The sequence below is a fragment of the Ammospiza caudacuta genome, chromosome 5 (assembly GCF_027887145.1).
Source record: "Ammospiza caudacuta isolate bAmmCau1 chromosome 5, bAmmCau1.pri, whole genome shotgun sequence".
Taxonomy (NCBI): Eukaryota; Metazoa; Chordata; class Aves; order Passeriformes; family Passerellidae; genus Ammospiza; species Ammospiza caudacuta.
This window is the reverse complement of record NC_080597.1, coordinates 18,405,479-18,425,304: the sequence shown is the minus strand read 5'-3', so window position 1 is coordinate 18,425,304 and position 19,826 is coordinate 18,405,479. Positions and strand designations below refer to the sequence as shown.

Here is a 19,826-nt window from a genome sequence, read left to right as displayed (position 1 = left end):
CACTATCCATCATTGCATGTGAATCTTGGGGAGGGTAGCTGCTTTCTGAAAGTGTTATCTATGTCCCAGTGCTGGAAATTTCTTGGGGTTCTAAGTATATTACACATAAGAGTCTACTTCCTATTTTCCAAATACAGTTTTGAAAGAATGAAATTGAATAAGAAATTTGTGAGTAGCTGACAAATAAAGCCCAAAGTATTTCCAAATGAAATGTGTGAGGAAATACCTTGGAAACAACTTGTTTTGACATTTGTAAAACAAAGCATTTCAATCAATTCAAAAGATGCTTTTGTCTTTGAAAATCTGTCCAAATGGCCAGGGCAGCAGGTGGAAAAAGCCTTTTCTAGATATTTTCTTACAAGATTTGAATTACCAGACAAACACACTGAAGCATTCGTTTGGATCATGTGAAATCTTCTGGGTTAGTTGCTAATTATGTGCAAGCGTGATATAGCCACAATATTACCTTTCTGAAGGTAACTTTTCTCATTTGACTGAAGTGCAATAAAAAGTTGCAGTACTGTGGAGTGAGGCCACAGGGTCAGACTGAAAAGGAGCAGCTTCTCATTTCAGTGTCATAGACACAGGACAGGACCTGCAGGGTGTTGGTGTCTTAAATTCTGTGTCAATAGTAGTGCTCCTTGTTCTTAGATAAATTAAATTGGAGGTGGGAAGATTACTGAGCTATTTTTATTCAGCAGCAGCCTTGGGTATTGTCTGCTGAAATCTGATAATATTTTTAAGCCTCATGGACCTGCTGAGGAGTTGTGGATGATCATTTGGCACAGTGGGTCTTCCTGTCATCTAAATCTGAGTTAAAATTTCAGGGTACAAGTAAGATCTGGAGAAAATCAAGGAGGTGATCTGCTCTGCTGCAGCAGGATCTGTGTGTGTTGTTGTTACAGGTTGAAACTTTACTCAGAGAAGCAATTTCCTTTGGTAGTGGGTCTCTTACTTCAATTTGAAGAGTCCCAAGGTCCTGAAGGCAAGACTAAAACAATCTCTGCTTGTCTCTTACAATATTAAGCCCAGCTTGGAACAGACCTTGATGTCTCCACTGTGTGGTGGAAACACAGTGAAGCAGATGATGGTAGAATCATCATGCAGCATTTTGTCTGGAAGTGTCTTTGAAGAATGCACAAAATTGGTGAGTATTGGGTGATGTGTTTCACATTGTTCAATTCTGCATGATCTGTGCTGGCATTGATTACAGCTGAGGGAAAAAGTGTAGTTGTGCTGACAGCATATAGGACTTTGTGAAGGCTTGCTGGTGTTCTCATCTCTCACCTTGTTCTGTAGTGGAGGCTTTATGGGAAAATGCACCTTTATGGGAAAACACACCTATTAAGCTATAAAGTAACTTCTTCCCAAGGGAAATGTTGCTGTACATGAAGTGAAGCCTAGGGGTTGAGATTTGAGGGAAGGGGGAGTTGAGCCAATGCAATGCCTTTCAGGCTGTGGTATACCCAAGCTGCTGCATGAGAGGGATGGGGACAAGGCTTAAAAATATTAAGTGATTGCAAACTGCAGTCCTTGCTGACATCAGCAGAAAGATTTGCACTGATTTATGGGACACCTTGACCCTTGGCAAGTGGAGCAGCCAAACTATCTGAAGGTTAATGATATGTACAGGAAGGAGATGAAGGACTTGGAGTGTCCTTTGCCCTTCTCTCCTGTAGGTGAATCCAGAGCCCTACATTGACATTTGCCTGTATGACACCTGTGCTTGTGAGTCTGTTGGGGACTGCGCATGTTTCTGTGACGCCGTTGCGGCCTATGCACGTGCCTGCGCACAGAAAGGGGTGGCTGTTCACTGGAGGTCACCAAGTCTGTGCCGTAAGTACAGAAAACATGAGGCAGAACTGGGTGCAAATGTGCAAGGTTTTGGCTCAGACTGATCAGATTTAGCCCTGTTCCCACTGACATACAGAGAATTTCATGTTAATGGGGCTGGGCTAGCAGCTCTCTCTGACACTCCCATTCCCTGTTCTATTTCTGTACCTGGCAAACCTGTTCCATCCATTAGGGGATGTAGTAGCCTGTGGTACAAAATCTAGATGAAGAAATAGTTTCTGTAATATATATGTACATGTGCATCAATTAAAGTTTGCAGTTTGTGTTGCACTTGCTTTTTATCAAACCTAACAATTTTTGGTCTAAAGCATGTATTTCATTGTGTGAAAAAAGATGTAAGTGTGAAAAGGTGGTCTGCCCTGACTGTAGTCAAACAATAATAAAACAATAATCTTTATTTAAGAGTGGAAATCTTTATTTTTCTAGATATATGTGGTCCAATTTGTACAATGTTTGGTGCCATAGTTCTGAGAGGCATGGTGGATGTACACTGTGGTTTGACTTTTTTTTTTGCCTCTGATTCTGTGCCTGCATAGCACAAAGCTGTGAGGACTTGAATAAACAGGAATTAGACTATCAGTGTGAATGGAGATATAACAGCTGTGGACCTGCTTGTCCTGTCACATGCCAACACCCCCAGGCTTTAGAGTGTCCTCTGCAGTGTGTGGAAGGATGCCATGTGCACTGTCCTGCAGGTAAGTGCATATTTTGATTTATTTAAACAGCTTTTCTTCTTCTTAACAGGTTCAGTGATGTGTTTTCACCACAATTCCTTACGGCCTGAGGAGGGAGGTGATTGGGCATCTCAGTTTGGGTTTGTGAAATGGGCATGAAGTGGTGCCCAGAAGAGGAGTGTGAACCCCTGCCAGCAAGGATGAGAGAGGATGGGATCAGCTTGATGAGACTGGAGGATTAGGGGCTGTGTAGGAACAGATTGTTGACTCTCTGATTAAAGTAGAGCATGAATTTGTGCTGGAAATTGATAAAATGCTCTGTTCGAGAGCACCTACAGCAGTGAAAGCCATTGCCTTTACCTGCTTATTACCTCCAAGATGCTCTTGAGAGTGCCCAGCTGGCATCCTCCCATGAGCATGAGCTTCCAGATTAACTATTCCAACAACTACCTTGTAGAAAAGGGAAAGGAAAAAGTACAAGAAATATGGGACAGGGAGAAGAAAATGAAGAAGGGAAGCAATAAAGTATTTTAAGATCCTGAGTAGCTATTCTGGGCCCTGGTATTTCTGATCAGAACAAGGTAGAGGATAGGAGGACAAATAAATAATATACATGTATAATGGAAAATGCCGTTTTCCCCTGATGTTACTGATACCCTGACATCTTCCATGTGTTGTTCTGAAGATATATTTACCTTCTGTGTGGGTGCTGGCTGTTGAAAGTATACACTGGGTTAGGTGGTTTCAATATCTAAATAAAAGCCATTATGAGGGAAGGAGATAGTTCTCTGTGTCAAATTGACAATGGCCACAACACCAAGCAGAGTATTCAGGAGGTTTGAGCCCACCTCAGAAGCACTGTTTTGTTTTTAACCCCATGATTAGTTTTACAGTTCATGACAACTGGCATCTTTACATTGCTCTGCTGTTTTGAAACAGGGAAAATCCTTGATGAACTGTCCCTGGATTGTGTCAGTCCAGAAGACTGTCCCGTGTGTGCAGTTGGAGGTGACAGGATCCCATATGGAAGGAGAGTGGTTTTGAACAGAGATGATCCACAGCACTGTCAGTCCTGGTATGATGGGGTTGTGCAGGGAACCAGCATCCCTCTTGTGTAGAATGAAGGGTCAGGGATGAAGTACATCCTCATGAACAAGTATATGGATGTAACTTTAAATGTATCACCCAAAAAGAAGCTTGAAAACCATCTTTTATGTCAATACCCCTTCACGGAGAACCCATGGCTGAAGTTTTTCAATGACAGCAGTAGGGATTATACGTTGTCAACTGAATTGAAGCAAGTAAAATCTATAAATTTCTTTCTAAAAAAAGGCCTTTTCCCTGTGTTGGTGGCCCTACTGGCTTCAGATGTTTAACTTCTTTATGTGCAATGTGTGATTCAATATCAATAAAGCTGTTAGACTCCTTCCATCTGCCAGTGCTAGAAAATTCCTATGTGAGGTGCAAGGTCTGAATGTGCACTCAGTCTAGAACTTGCTGAGATTATTAGCAGTTGGAATTGTGTCCCATTACTGGAAAACCAATTTCCATGAGATATTAAGGTGATACCCATGATCTGATCCTGCATACAGGTGTTTCCAAATAGGATGAAATGAATGGCAGGGAATGTGCACTGCTGTGCACTGTGCAGGATGAGGGCCTTCAGCTGCAATGCAGCAGAGACTCGTTGCATTTTGTTTAATGCCCTGTGGCATATTATGAAAATTTGTCATTCTCTGGATGTCTGGATCATGGATGGATATTTTCACTAGTGACTTATAATGCTGTGAATAAAAGAGAGTTTTCCAGCTTGTAAACTGATCAGATTTCATGGAAACTGAGTTGTAAAACTGCAGCAGCTATTATCACAAACCAGCACTGTACCTCCAAGTGCTCTGAACCTCACAGAAGCTCAGAATAGGTAAAAGCTTACAATTCCTGGTCTCTACTCAGGGCTGGTGTGCAACTGAGCTATAAACCCAGGGCATGAGACTGTTAGGCTCATCAATTAAATACATACTTTTAGACAATATAAAGAGCCCTGAAGAGCAAAAGGTCAAAAAAGAGTCTTCTTAAATGAGTCTCTGTTCTCTAATTTTTTGAATTCTTAATAATAATTTATCTTAAATGTTGATACACTGGCTGCTGCTCAGAAAAGATTTCAGAACATTAGGAAAACTTATCTCACTAGGGAAACATCCTTTTGCATAGCTGTCACCTAATTTAGATGTCTACACCATCTGTACAAACAATAGAAAATATTGCACAAAAATGAATTTCATAGCAAACATCCAAAAGAAATTGGAAACTAGAAGAGTCTTGTTCATACGAGGATTAGAATAATAAATCTGTTGCTGTATGTTAATGGCAAAAGTAGCTGTGCATTCTGCAATTAGGAAGACACTAAAATGAGCTTGTAAAGAACAAAACACTTCTATTAAGAGAACTTAAATGAGGATGCCACATGTAAAAGTATTTTCCTGGAAGTATTTTCCTGGAAAATGGCACCTTCTTCCAGTACTGACACAGGTAGTTTGTACATCCTGGGTTTTCTCTGGCAGTGCAAGCAAGCGTTTTTTTGTGGTTACTCGTTTGTTACTCTTTTTCCTGCTCTGTTCCTTGGACTGTCCAGTAAGATAAGGAGAATATATGGACTAGTTCTGTTCCACCTGCCTGAGTGCAGGCATGTTCTTTTCTCTGAGAAGCGAAGGTTCTCAGGGCTGGAACACCTCCTGTGAGGAAAGGCAGAGAGAGAGAGGGATTGTTCAGGATGGAGAAGAGAAGGGTCTGGGGAGATCTTAATGTAACCTTTAAGTGCTTCAGCCTATGAGGAAGATGGGTACAAAATTTTTAGCAGAGCCATTTGGGGCAGAACAAGGGGTGATGGTTTTAAGCTGAAGGATGTTCAATTTATATGAGACATAAGGAAGAAGTTACCAAAGGGATTGGTAAAACACTGGCACAGGTTGCCCAAAGGAGGTGGTGGATGTCCCATCTCTGGAAATATTTAAGGTCAGTCTGGACATGGCTCTAAGCAACATGATCTAGTTGAAGATGTCTCTACTCATTGTAGGAGAGTTGGACAGGATACACTTAAAAGATTTCTTCCTGCCCAAACCCCTCTGTGATTCTAGGAAGTAAAGAGAAATATGCAGCCAGGAATTAGAAGGGCAGAAGTGTTAAAGCCTTGCTAAAAATGGATGAATTTTAAATGAGTTCATAAAAGGTGGAGGGTGACAGAGGTGAAACGCTCATGGTGGTGCAGAAGGATGAATAGTGGAAAAGATGAATAAGGGAGGGAAAGAAAATTGGGAGCTGAGGTGGAAAGGGCAAAATGTACTACTGGAGGTGAGTAGAAATGGTGAGGAAGACATAGGACTAAAAAGAGATAACATCTGTGGTTGAAATAAAGCATTTAATGTGAGAAACTGGACTGAAGAAGAAATCATGGTAAACAATTGGAAGGTAAAAGAGATAAAAGAAGGAGTGGAGGATGAACATGTGCCAAAGCTGTATCCAAACTAAAATGAAGTCAGGAAAAAACCACCAGGAAAGTAAGGCACTTTAGAGGTAGAAAAAAGATGGTTAATTTCAGTAAGGTTAAAATCTGTGTAAACCTGGCCCCTGCAGAGAGTTTGCTGAGTCATATCAAAGGTAAAACATCTCTCCTACTCTAGGATTTTACATGGTGTTCGCTGCCTGAAGTTTGCCTCATGTTTTGGTTCCTTGTGAAGCAGACCAGATCAGCCAGTTCAGTACACCAGTGGCCTGTAGGTTGCTGTACTGCTGATACTCAGCCGTTCCTAAACAGTTTCCAGACACAGATTTTAACCCCTTCTGCCAAAGACTGTTCTTAGGAGTTTCTTCTGACAAACACACTGTAGTTGGTCACGTTTCCTGGATCTAAACAAACATCCATGAATGCAGGGGATTTAGGTGTACAATATCATGTGGAAAGTTGAGAGGAATTGGGGTGGGGGGAAAAACCATTCACATCATGTTTTGGTTTCATTGTGGTTTTGAGATGTTTGGTTTTATAATGTGTGGATGACTTGTGTGGATGACTTGTTGTTATAAGCACTGCTTTTTACAGTTAAATTTGATGTTTTTCTGATTTGATGATTTTTGTAGTCTGTGTGAAGGAAAGAACTTAACTTGTGTGGACTGTGAGCCCATGGAGGACATCCAAACTCTGACAACACCTATTCCAGAGGAGGACATTGAACTACCAGCCAGTGCATACTCATGCAGCAAGATGATGGACTTGGCCTTCCTGATTGATGGCTCCAATAAACTCTCAGAGGATGACTTTGAACAGCTGAAGACTTTCATAATTGGTGTGATGAAAAAACTCCACATCTCCCAGAAAAAAATCCGAGTGTCAATTCTGGTGTATAGGGCTGGTCCCACCATCTATCTTAATCTTAAAGATATCAAAACAAACTCCCAGATGAGAAGAATTGTCCAGAACATAAAATACACAGGTGATAAAGAAGCATCTGCCTATGAAGTCTTTAAATACACTGCATTGCATGTGTTTGGAAAAGCAGAGAGGACCAATGCTGCCAAAATTGCAGTGATATTTATAGCAAGCAGGTCTCAAAAAAAAATCCGTGACATGCTTGGGTTTTTGAAGAATAGAGACATCACAGTAATACCCGTGGGGATTGGGCCACATATCAATGAGGAGCAAGTCAAATTCATGGCAAAAATGTTTCCAGGTAGCAGAGCCTTCCTAGTGAGCAATGTGTTGGAGCTAATGGATCATAGAGATTTCCTCATTGATCACCTGTGTGATCTGGGACCTCAAGAAAGTCTTCTGTTACCAGCTACAGCTGCTCCAGCCATGTCCAGTGTCATATTTCCCCCTTTGGGACTTACAACCTCACCACCTCTTTCAGAAAAGTCCCATCCCAACAGGCTGGATATTGCTTTTATTGTGGAAGGATCTGACAATGTTGGGGAGGAAAACTTCAATAAAGTCAAGAAATTCATTGAGAAGGTTGTCACAGGAATGAACGTGGGACAGGAAAATATTCATGTTACAGTCATGCAGTATTCAGAGACTGTCAGTCTGGAGTATTCCTTTAGGGAAATACAGTCAAAGGAAAATATTATCGAGAAAGTGAGGAGTATACCCTACCAGGGAGGGAGGGCTACCAACACTGGCAGTGCCCTTGATTATATTTCCAAACATACATTTACATCAGTGAATGGGGGCAGGCAAGATGTTCCTCACTTGGTATATATGGTGTCATCCAGTCCTTCCACTGATGTTATTACACGACCTCCGAGGAGCATAAATGTTATTCCCATAGGCATAACCCCCAGTGCTAATATCCAAGAGCTCAGAAAGATCAGTCAGCCTAATGACCCAATTATCTTGGATAGTTACAACAGTCTTATTGAAGAGGCACCTGAATTAGTGCTGCAGTCGTGCTGCACTCATGGGATGAGATTTTGGACTGAAATTACAGGTAAGATGGGAATAATTTTCTGTGTGATTTCTTCTTTCTTCTGTTGGGTCTCCTCTGTTTACCCTGTGCATCACTGAAATTTGAAGGGTTCCCTTATCTGGTTTGGTGTCTTGCTCTCATATTCCGTGTTTTTTGTTTATTTTTGTTTTGTTGTTGGTTTGGGTTGAGTTTTTTTGTTGTTGTCATCTGCTGTTTGTTTTTTGTTTTAGTCCACTGAGAGTAAAACAGAATCAGTAGAACAGCAGGAATTGAAATATCCATGTATCCCACTATATGAATATGATAGGAATCTCAGGGCTTTCATTCAAGGGACATCACTAATTGCTTCAAATGGTCATTATCCTGTTCTGTTTTCCCAAAATGCAACTGTACCTACCCTTTCTCCTTCTACCACACTAGCAGATATTAATTTTTGTTATTATATATAAAATAACTTTTTTCCCCTCCCCTCTCACCCTCAAGAGTTGTGCAACAAACCCATGGACATCATGTTTCTCCTGGATGGAAGTTTGAATATTGGAGCATCAGAGTTTGAGGAAATGAAAAGCTTTGTGCGGGCATTTATTGAAAGTGTTGTGATTGGTATGTATCTGCCTTTCAGCTAAAACACAGAAATATGTTTTGTAAAACAAAAGAATTTGCTTGTAGGCTCATTGGAGGTTTTTCAATTCTTAATTTTAAATTGCTCATTCTAATCCCTCAAAGCACTGACTGCCCAATGTTTATTTCCAGAACACTTGTGGGATGGCTGACGCTTTCTGGGTGTGCTAAGCTCACTGTGCTTGTAGAGTGTATAATGATAGGGGAGTACACCTCTGGTCAGGCCATTCCTTATCTTTCATTATCAGTGCAACTCCCCTGGCAGAATGCATTGTATCCTGCACATACATGAAGGGATCATGTAGCACAGGGAACAGTTTAAGACATTGTATCAGTTGTTCCAAGTTCATCTGCGTCCTGTGTTTTCCCAGTTGTATTTAACAAACATGGTTTTGTTTGTTTTTTTTTAGTCTGAATTATATTTTTTTGATCCAGCATTAAACCATTTCCATGGAGCAACTGCTGTTATTGGTAGTGTTCATATATATATGTCTTACAAAGCATTGATAAAGACTCATTGTGCTCTATACATAAATACCTTCAGTAGGAGACCATGAAGAGAAGTATAGGCAATCACTATAGACAACATTTTGCCTGGTTTAATTTTGCAAATCTGGTATTTCAAACTGTCTATATAAATGCTCTGTTAATAGTTTTATTTGTACTTCTTACATAATGTATAATCAGGATGTTAGAGAGGACAATAATTTGGAGTTTATTTTCATTCCCCTTCACAGGTCAAGCTCCCTGGATTCACTTTGTTCCATGCACATCACTCCAGTGCTGTATGAGAGAGGGAATTGTGCATGAAATAATCCAGGGAGCTTGGCCCATCTGACAAATGGAGCATCAATCTACTGCTTGTGCAAAACAAGGTGTATGTTAAAAGAAAAAAAAAAAAAAAAAAAAAAAGAGGGGTTTAGATAATTTTAAAATGGAAAAGAAATAATCCTGAATGGAGATCAAGGAAACAAAATTCTCCAGTTACTGTCATATTGATCTGGGCTAAAATACTGCATGCTGACTCCTGATAGAAAAGCAACTGTTTCCAGCAGTACTTGGATGTTTTTTCATCAGGGAATAGTTCAGTTTTGTCTTTTCACACTCTGATGGAAAACCATTGTCCGGTTGTGCCTAATGTAAATCACAATGCCAACGTTTCTTTAGATTTATTTTAAGACATTCACAAGCGCTGCCTAAAGTGTTTATTTTCTGCTTCAGGCAATTCTTCAATTCATGTATCAGTTCTTCAGTATGCCAGGGAAAATAATCTAGAAATTTCATGGAACATGCCTCAAGAGACCGACAGGCTTGTAGAGATGGTGCAGTCTATTCAACAAAGGGAGCAAGGTCCTACCAGATTAGGTGAGTGATATTGTGAACATTAGTGTTTAAACAAGGGGAGGAACAAAACCACATGGAATGCTAAATACAGGCTGGCTACAAGCACCAATTTATGTCATTGTGGTGGCATTTCCTGTTAAGGTTCAACCTCTTGTTATTGTTCAGTTTTCTCTATTAAAATGTATTTGTAGGTTACACAAATTGTGGTTTGTCTTTAATGTATTCTGGAAAGAAGCTTTGAAGTAATGCTCAGAGTATTTTTCAAGCAAGCAAAGCATAATGAAGAAGTAAGGACATTGATCATTTACCTTTCACTGCTGGTTAGTTGATTAGACATTTAGGAGCAGAGCTGCTCATACTGGCTTCATGAGCTGCCCTTACCAGATGTTTGTGCTGAGGCAGTGTAACTCATCTGGTTGAAAAATAGCAAAACAAGAGTTATATTCTGTGTAGTTCACTTCCTTTACCCAAGTTGCCATGCTGGTTCCGCAGGGACTTGGGCTGACACAAGACTGGGGATGGTGCCAGGGAGCAGAGAACAAGGATTGCTTAAGGCAACACCTCAGCTGAAGAGTTACTTGTGAAATACTATCCTCTGTTCCAGACAGACAGGTCCACTTCCATTTTCATGTGCGAAAACATCAGCTTTCCCACTGGTCTGTGGAAACTTGGTGCACACACAAATATCAGTTGCAGGGTTCAGCAAAAAATTGTTCTACTACAGCATCTTACACCAGCTACCCTGAGAATTTTGTTCTTCTGGATTGGAACCACATTTACTCTGGCAGCCACCTAGCATCAGGGTCCTTTAAGGGTTGAGGAATATGCAGATTTTTGGAGTCTTTGGACTATAGTTATTTCTACAGAAAAGTGTGAAATAAAACCTGACTTCCATAGTTCACAGGAGGATTAGCTCTGATTGCTTTCTCAACCTGGAGAAATAAAAACACCAGATGGCTGATGAGACTTCTACAGGCTCATTGTGGGATGAATTGTTGCATACAAATAGATAAGTTTTGTGAAGCCTTCCATGTAATGTGTAGAGGAAGCCTCATGGAACTGCAGGATAAACAGAGCAAACACAGCCTTTGGGAAATGAAATGGGAGAGGCAGCCACATGACATCCTCATTAGTGATTTGTTTATGTCTCATTGGAAAATGCTCAGAGACAGTGATCGAGGATGTGGTATAATGAATGAAAGTGAAATAGAGTAGAAGTAGTTCCTTTCAAATGAAGTCATGAAAATGTGATGCTGTGTTGCACCTTGTGATGTGTATGAACGTCGCTGGCTGTGCAGGAGACAGCATTCCCAGGAAGTGCATGGTCACTCAGGCCCTTCTGTCTGTGCTCGGGCCTCTGGAAATGCAGAGGCTGCTTGACAAATGTAGATGGCCCAGTTTGGATGCTGCATTTTCTTAGGAGATCTTTTCTAACCTTTGCTTGGTCTGAATTTAGCCATCAAAAAATATCATTGCTATCAGACCAGAGCTGTTGCTTTTTATTTGCACTGGCTGCCTGATGGTAGAAGAACAATTGAGTGAAATCTTTATTCCCTCTTTGTTGATCCAAACTGTGCTTTTTTGGTCCAAAAAGCTCTATGTGCAGAGGGCAATTGTTGCTACCACTGCAAAAATCTTACTGTAGAAAGCATTCCCTTTTCTGCATTATTTAGCCATAAGGAAACTCCAGGAGAGATTTTAGTAAAAAGAAATAATGAAAAACTACTGAGTATGTGAGGGCATAAAAAGAACAAGAAAGAGCAGCTTATACCACAAATCTTTCCCATGCTTGTGCAGTGGGGCCATTCAATAACATCAGGCGAATCTTGGCTCAAATAACCTATCAAGAAGCACCTGTGGGGCTATTCAGATGTCATGAAATAGTGTACAACTTCACATAAGAAACAACAACAAAAAAAAAAAGGAAACTAACTAAATGCAAAAGCAATGTGTGCAAGATAACTGAGAATCACGTAAATGTGTCTCTGTTCACCATTTGTGGCTGTTTTGGAGAGTCACAGGGAGCAGATTGAGCAATCCCTACAGTAAATACTGTTTAACACTTTACAAAAACATTATTTTGCTTCCTTATAGCCCTTGTAAAAGTTGCTCTTTTAGGCTGACATTTTCCTGCCTCAGCCTCAAATTTTGGAGGAAGTATGTTCTATGTGCTGTATAAAAGCATCTTTAGGGAAAGAAATATTTCCCCCCTCCAAGGAAAAAACCCAAACCTTAAATTTATATTCTTCCTCCAACTTTCCATCATTATTAATATATTTGATTAGTAGCATTCAGCTTTGCTGTCAGGATTCAGAAGGTATGAATGTCTTTCTCCTAAACCTCCCCTCTGGTTTTGGAAGCAAAGGCTCCCCATTGTGACTGTGTTCACAGGGGTCTTAGGTTGAGGGAAGAGACGAGGATTTGACTTCATGTTTCAGAAGGCTTGATTTATTATTTTATTATATATATTACATTAAAACTATACTAAAAGAATAGAAGAAAGGATTTCATCAGAAGGCTAGCTAAGAATAGAATAAGAAGGAATGATAACAAAGGCCCGTGGCTTGGACTCTCTGTCCGAACCAGCTGGGCTGGGATTGGCCATTAATTACAAACATCCAACCAAAGTGGGCCAATCAAAGATCCACTTGTTGCATTCCGCAGCAGCCGATAATCAATGTTTATATTTTGTTCCTGAGGCTCTCAGCTTCTCAGGAGGAAAAATCCTAAGGAAAGGATTTTTCATAAAAGATGAAACGACACCCCATAACACTTTTCCTTATTCATGTCTCTCCCCAAATGTTGCACTCTATATTGAATTTCCAAAATCTTGCCCCCTGTCACCCAAGGCCAGCAGCTGTCCTGATCAGAGGGCTCCCACCCACCGACAGAGGCCTTCACTTGTTCCCCGCAAATATTGCTGAACTGTTGGTGCCAGCTCCTTTTTGAAGCCATTTTTAGGTACCACTAATATCTTCCCCAAGCTGTTTTAATTGACTGCCCTTCAGGGGATTTTTTTGTTTGCTTTTTTTTTTCTAGTTCATTTTTTACAAGGTTTGTGATTAAATGAGCTTCTGGTGGAGTCTGGCTTCATCAGAAGCCCTTGGTGGTAAGAGAAAGGCAGGATTTGTGACCTGTAGAGGAGATGTTTTTGGGGCCTGTCCAGTTCAGTGGTGTGGGACTGATAGATTTATGCTGTTCATGAAAAGTTCAGCACACGTTAATTAATGTGTGATAATGCCAAAATGTCAATATTCATGTGCCAAGAACTGACCACTTAAAGCACTGTGGGATCAGTTTTCAATACGTTGAAATTTCTTTCAATATGAAAATAATCTGCTATTTTCAGTGAAAAATCCTGATTCAGTGCCAAGTGAAGAGCCTAAATTAAGATACAAAGACCAGCTTCAGGATTATGGACCTGGTCTAGTGGGAGGTCCATGCTCATGGCAGGGGGTTGGAATGAAATAATCTTTAAGGTCCCTTCCATCCCAAACCATTCTGTGATTTTATGATTCTATGATTTTATCATTGTAGAGAATTGTTCCTGGTTAGACAAGTCCTTGGTTAACTAGTTGCAGTCTGGAATACTTACACCATCCAGACAGTGTTGGCTGCTTCTGTATCAGTTCCAGTTCTGAGGGACCATTCCTATTTCATTCCTTTCCCAGACTGCTTTCAGGATTTGTGGGAGATTAAAATCTCTTTTGGTACTTTTTTTTGGTCATGTTTCAGAAATATTAGAAAAAACACTGAGACCACTTAAGGCACAGATTATGAGTTCCCAGCAGGAACCTCCATCTAATTGAAATCCCTTGTCTGTCACAACTCTACAGACCCAAAGAAAATAATTGCAAATGTTTCTGTTAGGAAGTTTTTTGCTTTCCCTGAGGCATCCACCAAAACATTAAATGTCTGCATGTTCAGATTGGCTAATTGTGAGGTGAATCTTCATTTTTATTTCTTTGATATATTTTAAATATTTCTAGGGCACCTTGTGCTCATTCAGTTAGTTCCATGATGTCCATGATTGCTCCCAATCCAATATTTGTGATTCAGATTAACATGCCTTTTTACACATTTTAACTCTTCCATCCAAATCATTAATGAAACTATTTAATAAGGTAGAATCTAGTGTAATTCCCTGTAGACTCATAGTAAACACCTCCAAACCTATTCAACAGATTGTCGTTTGTCCTTAAAACTTGTTTATGTCTGTTTAGTCCAGAGGCAGGAGCCTCTGTGTGAACCATTCTGAGTTGTAACTTCAGAATACAAGTCTAAATTTAAAATTTATCAGGTGTCAAGTCAACCAGGAAATGGCTCTTAATCCTTTTCTGACTGTCAGAATTTCAGCATCAAATGTTCATAGTCATTATTTAATGATTATTCCAAACATGAGCACTGAAGGACAGGGAGAAGATGCTGTTCTGTGCTTGGATTGATTGGTCTGTCCTTTCTAAAGAAGCCTGTATGGTTCAATTGGATTTTTGCTTTCCCTTTTTATTTATTTGCATTTTTCCCTGGATATGCCTAGTGAGTGGCAGTCATATCCTACTGACTGAGCTGGAAGGCTGCTGGGGGCTCACCACTTTTGGTGGGCTGAAGGAAGGGCTAAAATGAGAGAAAACAACTGGGGATAGAGGCATATGTTCCTGCCCATGGCAGAGGAGCTGGAACTGGATGATCTCTAAGGTCTCTTCCAACCCAAACCATTCTGAGATTGTCTTTATGTTTTCATGCTGTGAAAACTCTTTACAGTTTTAATAAAGCCATGTGCATGGTGTTGTTTAATTCAGTGTAAATACTCATATTTGCTTTACTGATATGAAAATGTCAGATCTTTGTTGTGTTGCAGTCTCTCAGTAGGGAAATGTTGAAATTGGTTGATTTTAGCTATGAGTAGTTTTTATTGTGGCCTCTGAGGGATTTGATATTTCCCTCTGTGGTGATATGGAGAGACGAAGAGTTGAGAAGTGACAGCTTCCAACTTGGGATATGATGTCTTTCTGAATCCCTCTAGCAGGATGAAAGCGTTCATTTGATGATGTCTTCAGACACCTGGCTCTTTTCTCCAGCGCTGGCTTAAAAATAAAGGGAGAAGTCCAAAGAGTTTTTACTGTGCTAAATCAAATTTTCTATGCATTAAATTAACTACATGGAGTAACTGCTTTTGGGGCCTTTGAAATAGTCACTGATTCTATTACAACAGTGCTTGATTTCATGATGAGAAATTATAAAAAGAATGGATTTTTTTTTTTCAGTTTGCAAATATGTATGGAATTTCTGAACATTTTTAAAATTATTGTGAGAAGAAGAAAAATGGAGCTGGACTGGCTGCTGACCACACCAACCACACAAAAGTTAAAGGATCATTAAAAAAACCAAGAAATTTCAAGTACTCTTCACAAATGAATGAAAAATAATTTGTGGTTCTTACTGCACAAAAGTTTAACCTAAAATATGTTTGAAAGTTAAATGCTTTTTTTTGGTAATTGTAGGACCAAAGGGGAATGAGTCAATCTTCTGGCCTTTCAGTGCAAACAGTGACTATCCAGAAGCAATCTCAGGGATGTTGAATATAGTGAGATTTATTTGCTGTATTTTGTTTTATCCTTAGTTATTTCTAGCTAATGTGCCATTCTATATCTAACATTTACCTTGACAGACACAAAATCATTTGTAGAAAGGATTGTGGGAAAGCTGTGTACAACATGAGGCAATGCCTGAGGTTAGTTATTTTTTTGTGGTCGGGAACAGTAGCTTGTGAAATGCAATCATCACCTAACAAATAATGGTGTTTTAAAATGTGTTTTGTTGCAAGTAGAAAAACATCCAAAATGTCAAGGTTTTCACTGAATATCCAACTGCTGTTGCCATGGTATAGAATCGTTGAAGGGTTTGGGTTGGAAGAGACCTCAATGGTTGTATCGTTGAAGCCCCCTGCCATAGGCAGCGATACTTTGCACTATTCCAGGTTGCTCAGAGCCCCATTCAGCCTGGCCTTGGACACTTGCAGGGATGGGGCAGCCACAGCTTCCCAGGGCAGCCTGTGCCACTGGTGCCTCAGGACCCTCTGAGTAAAAAAGTTCTTCATCACATCAAATCTAAATCTCCCCTCTTTTACTTTAAAACTCTTCCCCTTGTCCTATCCCTACCTACCACTAAAAGAAGGTGCTCTCATTCTTTTTTATAAGCTCTCTTTAAATACTGTAGGCTGCAGTGAAGTCTCCCTGGAGCCTTCTCCAAGCTGAACAGTCCCAACTCTCCAAGCCTTATCAATAATCAATGTGCTGAGTGAGATTCCTAAAGTTTGTCCATGCTTGCAGCAGCTTGGGAAAAGGGTTTTTTCTTCTATCACTAAAATGGTGTGAGTGATATGGTGCAGGAAGATATCAAGTACAAAGTGTTCAGGTGTGCTAAGATGTACTGGGGCTGCGCTGGTGAATTATCTACAGGTTGACTTCCAGTGTTTTACAAATGCATTTGTTATTATAAATTCCTCAGGCAAACCTGTTACAGTGAATTCCTCAGGCAAAGCTATTTTTGCTCCACAGTTATTGCAGATTACTCAGAGGAAATACTCTTTCAAGTGTTTATTGTTCACCACTCACTGTTTTCCCTGAACATCACATCAGTCACTCGGTTTCATTTCTACTTCCTGACCTGATAACTTCCAAGCCCAAAGGAGCTTTTAAGAAAGCTGCATATCATGATTCCCAGTGTAAATATTTGTGCAAGTACATGTCTAAATGCAAGTGCTAACAAACTGCTTTCTTGCTGAGGTCATAATTATCAACAAAATTTGCCTGAGTGTTCACAGATGTAAAATGAATGGGCAGCAGCTTCCCTTTTAAGCTAGTTTGTGATTTGGTAGCTCAGGTAGAATTTCTTTGCGAGTTTTGTGGGGTTTGGTGTGGTTTTTTTTTTGTTTTGTTTTTATTTTAATAAGGATCATCTGGTTGTATAATGGATTATACAGAGTTTAAATTTCAGAAAGGTTGCTGGTAATGTTGAGGCAAGGTAGACTTTTCACACCCCTAGGGAAAGCTGATGAAATTAAGGAAGCACTAGATCTTTTATAGGAGTCAGAACAACTCGTGTGAATAACTCAGGATGATGCCAAACTGTGGATCAGCTCGCCACTGGATGTCAGTGTTGCTCGGCAGTTTGAAGCAGGAATATAATCTCTATAATGTCTTCTATAGGGCTGGGAATACTTCTGGGAAAGGTAACTACTTAAGTGAGGAGTGTAACTTTGTTATCATGGCTAAGGAAAGGGAAAAAATTCCTATCACTGCAGAGACTGGGATAGTCTACAGATGGAGTTAAGGATGGTCCTCCTGTGTTTGGATGTCTTAATAAATACTGGAAGGTTTTTAGTAGCTGTGATCTTTTATGTAGCTGCAATAAATCAGACATTAAGAGTCTTTTAAAAGTAAATATTTTTCATTACCTAATAGTGTAACCAACGAAAGCAACATAAAATTTAGTTCTATGGTCTCCTGTGACTTTTCTATTGTATCTCTCATTTCTGTCTTAATTTCTTCCTAGGAAATGCCATTGATTTTGTGGTCCAGAATGCGATGTCAGAATCTCACGGGGGCAGACCCAGCGCATCAAAGGTTGTGATTGTCATCATGTCGGCGAGCTCACAGGATGCTGTGGAGGCTGCTGCCCTTTCTGCAAGAGTGAACAGTAAACCCCGTTTCACTGTCCCTATTTATCAGTAGAGTTGTTATTACTTTTTAAGTAATGAGCTATAGAACAAAAGATGGAAAAACAAGACACTGGTGTGTTCATATAAGTTCTGGAGTTACTGTGCATAGTGTTGTGGTAAGGAACAGATCTGAAAAAAACATGGCCCATGAAGATGCCTTTGAGGTACTGGGAAATTGAGGACCCATCTGCAATTAAGGCTGACAGCTTCCCCAGGACTTACAAATTAGTAGCGTCTCGTTTTCTGAGATCGTGTGGGTAGACAGGGATAACAGAAATGGGATCTAATATCATAAATTCAGTATTATTGCAGTACAGTGAAACTTGAAAGGTTCACTCTAGTAATAATAATAATGATAAATAGAAATAATAATCATAAAGATAATAATTATAATAATAATTAGAGGTTTTTATCAGATTCTTCACTGACCTCTACAGGAATATACTTTTACTATCAATGTGCTGCCTGATGATTTTTCAAGTTTTCTGACTGTTTTTTCAGTACCTCAGGTTCCTCAGGTGTTCAGCTGAGGAACTTTGACTTTGTTTGAAGGTTGCTCTGGGAGGTATTGAATAAGGCATGGACTGTATTACAACTATCAACTGTTATTTTTAATTTAATGGTTTGAAAATAATCCAATTGCTGTGTAACTGAAGAAAGAAAACAGCATAATGAGATTCTTTTTTTTTCATTAAAAAAGAGTGAAGATGTCATTAAGTCTGCAGCTGTGGTTTTTTTTGTTTAATTTCATAAGATCATGAATGATCTTAATATGCTTAGGACTAATAGAGCTCATCTTAGCTAAGAGAGAGATTAGACCAGCACCATTTCAGCCCTTAGTTGCCTTTAGCCAATGTGAGGGAAATGATGCAACACATGAAAATTAAGTGTTGGAGAAAAACTTTTCCAGTCATATTTTTTTTTTAGAAACAAATGAAAAAATAAAAGTGATATCATCTTTGGGTTGGAAAAGACCTTTAAGATTATCATGTCCAACCATTAACCCAGCAGTGCCAAGTCCCACATTCTTTAAGTACTTCCAGGGATGAACATTCCATGTCCATAAGCAATGATTTTCTCCTGTGCCTTGCCTATTTCAAACCCTTCCTTCTCTTTTCCTAGGAGTATCCCTGTTCCCAGTTGGTATTGGGAACAGATATGATGAAGGGCAGCTAAGGACTTTGGCTGGGCCATCTGCTGCTAACAGAATCATGAAGCTCCAGAATTTTGAAGATTTATCCACTATGATCACATTGAATAGTGAATTTATCAAAAAAGTGTGCATGGGTGAGTCCAAAAGTCATGACCTTGTGTCTGGAGCAAAACACAAAAATTGAAATGCAAAACCAGATGATTTTTCTTGATAGGAGAAGGCAATCAGATGCTCTGTTGTCAGTGTTCCATTGACAACCATCACAAATGCTGACCCTAGACCACCTTTATAACTTAGGCGTGAAACCAAATTTCAGCCCTTTAAATATATATTCAGCTACTATTCCAATTAGCCAAATTCCAGCAAAGTTTTTAGAACTGCTTAGGCCTGAACTTTCAAGCTTCTGTCTTAATAAAAATCAATCTTGGTAAAAATCTTGATAATCCGTACTCAGGACAGGTCAATAACTGAAGGACACCAGGAAAGTTGAAGCTGTCATGAATCAATGGGGCATGTTTCAGAAGTTTCAGAAAAATTGTGAGCAAAGATTTCAAGTGATGTGTTTTTCAGACATTGTTATGTGCATGTCTACAGAAAATTCAGCCAAAATAGAAGGCAAAAAGAAAAATAATAAAGAATTTCCTTTCCCAGGGAAACAGATACTGGGAAAAAAAAAGTGTGAAGTGTTTTAAACAAGCATTTACTTATTTATAGATGACAGCGCTTCTTCTCTAAGGAACCTTGCTTCAACACTGACCAGGATTTCACTTCTTTACCTCCTTGATCTGGATACAGATATTTATCCCTCATCTTGTTGTTGTTATTCTTGTTCCAATAACATCCACATATTCTCCCCACAAGCCACTGCCTCGTGGTGTTAGTCATTGCACAGGTTTTTGCCAGCATTATGAGGGCTTAGTTACATCTCCACTACAATAAATGGACTTCTTTTTTGTGGAGTCAAGGAGCTATGAGAATGAGGAAGTTGCAGAGTGTTCACAGTC

General features: G+C 39.7%; 1 protein-coding gene across 2 annotated transcripts in view; it reads left to right on the top strand.

Annotated features, from left to right (window-relative positions):
• VWF (von Willebrand factor) overlaps positions 1 to 19,826 on the top strand; it is a 146,818-nt gene that overhangs the window by 85,366 nt on the left and 41,626 nt on the right. For both annotated transcript variants that reach the window (XM_058806037.1, XM_058806038.1), the window contains exons 24-32: positions 1,028 to 1,147; positions 1,680 to 1,836; positions 2,391 to 2,549; positions 3,468 to 3,603; positions 6,660 to 8,005; positions 8,468 to 8,587; positions 9,827 to 9,970; positions 17,504 to 17,647; positions 18,792 to 18,956. In XM_058806037.1, the coding sequence (XP_058662020.1) occupies positions 1,028 to 1,147; positions 1,680 to 1,836; positions 2,391 to 2,549; positions 3,468 to 3,603; positions 6,660 to 8,005; positions 8,468 to 8,587; positions 9,827 to 9,970; positions 17,504 to 17,647; positions 18,792 to 18,956 (2,491 nt within the window). The remainder of the gene's footprint in view (positions 1 to 1,027; positions 1,148 to 1,679; positions 1,837 to 2,390; positions 2,550 to 3,467; positions 3,604 to 6,659; positions 8,006 to 8,467; positions 8,588 to 9,826; positions 9,971 to 17,503; positions 17,648 to 18,791; positions 18,957 to 19,826) is intronic.